The sequence below is a fragment of the Anneissia japonica genome, unplaced genomic scaffold, assembly GCF_011630105.1.
Source record: "Anneissia japonica isolate Jap-2015-1 unplaced genomic scaffold, ASM1163010v1 scaffold172582_len1462937_cov174, whole genome shotgun sequence".
Taxonomy (NCBI): domain Eukaryota; kingdom Metazoa; phylum Echinodermata; class Crinoidea; order Comatulida; family Comatulidae; genus Anneissia; species Anneissia japonica.
The window spans coordinates 622706-628664 of NW_022725666.1; the positions used below are offsets into that span (position 1 = coordinate 622706).

Below are 5959 nucleotides of genomic sequence, written 5' to 3' on the forward strand. Positions count from 1 at the left end.
CGATTCCACACCACCTTCCTATCCCTCCCCAGCGACAAAGAAAAACAAAGCACTGTACCCTGATAGAAAAATCAAAAAAAATATCCCCTAACTGAACAAGTACAAGGATATTTTTTTCCCTTTTAGATTTGCCCTTTCTAAGCAATGGTAGGTCTATATCGGCTACCGACCAATGAGCTTATAAAGACAGATGCACAATGATGCCTCTGGTAGGTTTCAATTCGCAATCGAGTGAAATTTCATGAGTGGCCTTTTACTTGAAAGAATTAAAGTTTTTCACCCACTGATTTGTTTTGTTTAGGTCTATTTCTGGTTTATATTCTTAATTTAAAGCAAAGATTATTGAACCAAAAAATTAAATACCCACGCAGTATTAACGAATAATACCGTAGTATAAGCAAAAGCATGCATAGCCGAATTTTGAGTGTGATAAACAGCTTGTGTATATTTTATCCCGCCATGGTATGTATGATCAGCGGTGTGGCCAGAAATTTGTCCGACGTGTCCGACGAAGGGGTCCCACCCAAGGGTCGGCGAGGCCTCGTCGACGGTATGGAATAAAAATCATTTGATAGTGTTGTTCAAGGAGGTTGTTTTTATGGCTTAGTAGTATGGTCCAAAATGTTCTTTTTTAGACCACAATATTAGGGATTGGCAATCAAAATAACGTTATTTGGATAGGAAAATTATATATTTTTAAAAATTTTCGATCCGACGACCTGGTCGTTCGTCTGACGACAAGGGGCCCAGGCCTGTCCGACGGGGAGAGGGAATTTTTATGTCAATTCCAAGAATGTTCAGTCATCCCCCCACCTCCCAATGAAAAATACTTTTCTACGCCACTGAGGGGGATCCGGGGGTCCTCCTCGCGAAAATATTGATTCTTAGATGGCGGAAATGAGCTTTCCCGACTTTTGAGTCTTTTTTGAATGACTTTATTTTCTTCGAAATTCAAGGTTTCCCCCCTCTTGAAAACGGTCAGATAAACTTTCTCATTCTTACTACAGTAAATAGGCCTGTTATGTGTGTATACATGCATAAAACAAATTGAGTAGTTGCATACCTATTGTTTTTTTCCATGAATCGATAAAGCTCAAAGAGAAAGGGGGATCGGGTTTTCGCCCCCAGGAAAATCAGTTCACAGGTCCTGAAAACTTAGGTCTTGAATTCTTTTTTTTTCTTTTTTCTTTTTTGCCCAAGAAGGGGGTCAGGACCTCTGACCCACTCCCCCCCCCCCACCTCAAAATTCGCCAATGTGAATTTCGAGAAAATGTAACTCGGACGGGGACTGAATAAACACTTTCTGTCCTCTCCCCCCCCCCAACCGGTTCCGCCTGCCATGCATATATACCAAAAAAACTAAAGCATTCTTGGTATTAAAAGGAATGTAAATCAAATAACGAAATTTATAGGCCAACGTGTTTTAATGTCTTCTGTAGACTGTGCACACTGCTGTTGTTCTCAACACTGACTTCATAAGCCAAAACTGGAACTATCGAAATTAAAATAACAATTGAGTAAAATTTCAACCATGTCGTTTTCAAGTGCTGAAAAAATATAACCATTCAGAAGTCAAACAATCATCGACCCTGACAATAGCCGTCATGGAATTCTTTCTTTGTATAAATTTCAATGTGACACGCTTAAGTGCACGAGAGCGTATTATTTTGTAAGAAGACTGCAGTAATTATTGCTCTAAGTTAGGATAACTTATATACACGGGTGTTATTTTCTTGCATATTTCTGAAATACGGTATCCGAACCCGAGTTGTAGATACGTCTTGATATAGGTTGGTGCGTATGCAGGTAAAATATAACCGTGTATATCCATTTATTATAGTCAACTTTTATGTTAGTCTTTTAAAGACCGGCACTATCGTTATCAGAAAAATCTTCTTTACAATACCACCAGTCTCAGAATAGAGTCACGGACAAAGGAGTGTTCATATTGTAATCATAGGTGGTTTTTGTTTGCAATTATTTGACTATCGCTCAGAGCACATCTCCCTGCTCAAAGTATTAGTTCTGACACATAAATACTCATGCTAGAGGTTGAAAGCAGAAAGTGGCTTCAGTCCATTTTTGGATACGCCTGGCAATGTTAACCCAGTGGACGGGTGGTTAGGTGGTGCCGTGAGGGAGGGGGAGGGGGAGCATATAGGCCTACTAGTTAATATGATCTAAATAAGGATATTACTGCACATAGAGGGTAATATATTAGAGTGACACCTACTGCAAACAGTGGCGTATCTAGAAGTCTTGAAGTGGGGGTTGATAGAGGGACGCAAAGGTGAAGCGGGGGATCGATGGTCAGTTGAGAGGCGCAAATTCGCAAAATAAGGTGAATTTAGGTGATCTTTTAACTACTTGACCTGATTTTTTTGAAGGGGAGATTGGGGGAGCGAGTATTTTTTTTTCTGTTGGGGGGGGGGGGGTTGCGCAACCCCTAGATACGACATTGACTGCAATTACTGATAAGATCTGTTGGTGTTTCAATCATTTAAAAAAAAAAACATCATTTGATATTTTACCTCAGCTTCAATTTGTTCATAATATTTTATTCAAAATATTGAAACAATTTCAGCCTCAGTGGAAAGATGTGCTTTTATATAGAATTTAACATTTCCTAACATTTTTTCACATGGTATTCCAGATTTGCACTGAATTTGTAAATCAGGTATAGAAATCAGTGACACTAAAATATCGAATAGATAATCATAAACTTCGACTAAACTACTGCCTGATATTTTTTCTTTGACCTAGGTACCTCCGTATGTCTTGCTGAGGTTGGCTGAAGAAACTTTGAGTGAGTTTAGGACATTTATTGTCAAAAAATGAATAGAACAGTGGCAATAGAAGGAAAGGCAAAAGTCTACACACGACTTATATGCATTTTAATAGGAATTTCAATAGATTCCTTGTCTTCGTTAACAATAAAAACATTAACTCCAAGATTTGTTACTTTTACCGATTGCGCGAATACCACATGTCCGAAAGCTATAACGACGGGGAGATTGGGGGAGCGAGTATTTTTTTTTCTGTTGGGGGGGGGGGGGTTGCGCAACCCCTAGATACGACATTGACTGCAATTACTGATAAGATCTGTTGGTGTTTCAATCATTAAAAAAAAAAAACATCATTTGATATTTTACCTCAGCTTCAATTTGTTCATAATATTTTATTCAAAATATTGAAACAATTTCAGCCTCAGTGGAAAGATGTGCTTTTATATAGAATTTAACATTTCCTAACATTTTTTCACATGGTATTCCAGATTTGCACTGAATTTGTAAATCAGGTATAGAAATCAGTGACACTAAAATATCGAATAGATAATCATAAACTTCGACTAAACTACTGCCTGATATTTTTTCTTTGACCTAGGTACCTCCGAATGTCTTGCTGAGTTTGGCTGAAGAAACTTTGAGTGAGTTTAGGACATTTATTGTCAAAAAATGAATAGAACAGTGGCAATAGAAGGAAAGGCAAAAGTCTACACACGACTTATATGCATTTTAATAGGAATTTCAATAGATTCCTTGTCTTCGTTAACAATAAAAACATTAACTCCAAGATTTGTTACTTTTACCGATTGCGCGAATACCACATGTCCGAAAGCTATAACGACAGTGCCGGAGATGCAAGTGTACGGATTAAGTATCGTGTTTGCTAGTCCGGAAGCAATGCACATACTGACATTGCCATTTGCTAGAATGGTATTCGAGTCAACTGGATTCGATCTCCCGCTAATTATTGGGTTATTCGCCCAAGCATGCTCTTCGTTATGTTTCGCTTTTGGTAAAAGTATGGCTTTGTATATAATCGCACGCGTATTCCTTGGCGTAGGGGCGGCGTTTATAGGGACGATAGGACTACGTTACATTGCCGAATCAACGAATGAACCAAAAACTCGTGACGCACTGTTCGCTCTTGTGTATTGCCTTAATGGTTTTGCAGTCATTGGGCCGACGTATTCAGGAGTCATTGTTTATTTTTATGGCATGCTTCCGTGCTTCCTTCCCCTTGCTATATTGTCTTTTCTTTGCATTATCATTCTCGTAGCAGTGACCCGAATACAGACGAATGTTTCCGAATCTGTAATGACGTGGTATCGAAACACAGACGAGAATGTGTCATGTGGAGAACTCTTACTAGATCCATACGTAGTTTTGACCGCATTTGGAATTGCCTTGTCACAGATACCTGAAGCATGTTTAGCTCCTGGATTAGCACTGTGGATCACAGAGACGTACGGTTTGCCAATATGGATAATAGGCATGGCATTCATTCCCGCGTTTTTTGCGTACCAGGTAAGTATACTGTTGTCCATGCTGGTCACGTCGAAGATACCAAATCACGTGTACATAATAACCATATTTGGATATATTTTCGGAGCAGGTGGCAACGTAATTTTGTCAAGGGACAGAGGCTACCCATATTTCGTAGCTGGTTTAGCTATCATGGTATTTTCACTAACAATATCCAAATTTTGCTTAGTTGCGATACTTGCTTCAGTTGGCAGAATTCGGTTTTCATCGTCACCCGGTCGGATTTTCTCGGTATTCAAATTAAGTGCACTAGTACCCTTTGTTATAGGACCCATCATATCACTACCAGGAGATCGAGCCATCGGGCTCTCTAATGTGTCAATCATTACTGCTTCTATGTGTTTACTATTTGCACCGTTGATATTTATTCTGCGACAGATTTCCAGTCCGTATTCAGGGAATGAAGGAAAACGATTGGTTGAAAAGAAAGCCAGGCCGTATGTGGACGAATCCGATGCATCATATGACACATCGAAAGAAACGACCGAATCGGAAAATGAAATTCCAGATTGAGAGTGTTAATTGGTGGAGCCAGTGTGCCAATGAGGGACGGGGAGGGAATAACAGAAGAAGCCACATTTCGTTGGGGAAAACTAATTTGAAAATGCAATTTAAAATTGAACACTGAAATAATTTAAAAAATATGATCAATAATTCATTAAAAAAAAACAAAAAAACCCACCATAATTTGCAACTTCACAAGTGAAAAGACAAGAACTTCAGAGTTAGCGAATGGTCTGATTGCAAAATGTAAAAATATAGTTATGTCAATTTTCATTATTATAATTTTAATTGAAATATTATATGGGTGAGACTGGCTTTCAATAATGCTGATTAAATGTATACATAAAATAGTCCTACTAATCGATAAGTTATTTAAATATACCTAACCAGAATGTAGTAAAATGTGATGGTTATGAAATTGTGGCTCTATCTTCAATGGACCTTTCCGCTAAGCCCCACCCCTTGGATATTGTTGCTAAGGTCCCACAAGGCGACAGTGTTAAAACATAGGCGAACACGTGCGTTAGTGGGAAAACACGTGTGTTTGTGAGACGCGCGCGTATTCCTAGCGCTGTACTGATTAGTCAGTTGTTAAGTTTGATTGACACTCCGGAAAGGTCAATTAAAGGGCGGGTCAGTGATACTTTAAGTAGCTCCGAAAGTTTAATACTGAGTGGAAATTTGTGTAAGGGTGCTCTTTTATATTATAACTTTGAAATTAATAAATGATTTTATCATTAATCTATACATGTTTTGTAGTTACTGACTTACTTTTTTTTTTCAATCACACCATCATTCACGCCTCATAGAGATGGTAAGACCAAAATATTAGATCTGTTTCCTTCAGATCCTTCAAGGGACGACAGTCAAATGAATAACCTTTAACCTTTAACGGTGGTGATGATCAGTGTGACCACTGCTTGGGTATTTACCCAAGATCTTGGGTATTTTGACTTGGTCTTGGGTTCTTGGGTATTCCGTTCAAATCCTTGGGTATTTTATTTTTACTAAGAAAATTAAATATTTTGTCATAGAGAAAGAATTAAGAAGTAACAAAGTATATGTCAGTCCATTCAACGAAGTGCACATAACATTGTTAATTGACTGTTAATTGCTATAAACACGGG

At 38.3% G+C, this 5959-nt stretch overlaps 1 protein-coding gene across 4 annotated transcripts; it reads left to right on the forward strand.

The window, feature by feature from the left end:
* Positions 1-1548: 1548 nt before the first annotated feature.
* On the forward strand, positions 1549-5579 carry LOC117112823 (vesicular acetylcholine transporter-like). 4 transcript variants are annotated; one of them, XM_033256004.1, is made up of 3 exons: positions 1549-1806; positions 2764-2986; positions 3608-5579. In XM_033256004.1, the coding sequence occupies exons 2-3, from the start codon at positions 2835-2837 to the stop codon at positions 4839-4841; spliced, it is 1386 nt and encodes a 461-aa protein (XP_033111895.1). In that variant the 5' UTR covers positions 1549-1806; positions 2764-2834; the 3' UTR covers positions 4842-5579. The 4 variants fall into 4 exon arrangements, with proteins under 4 accessions (XP_033111895.1, XP_033111896.1, XP_033111897.1 ...); XM_033256007.1 differs by having other exon boundaries at positions 1655-1669; XM_033256005.1 differs by lacking the exon at positions 2764-2986 and having other exon boundaries at positions 1550-1806; positions 3385-5579.
* Positions 5580-5959: the final 380 nt, after the last annotated feature.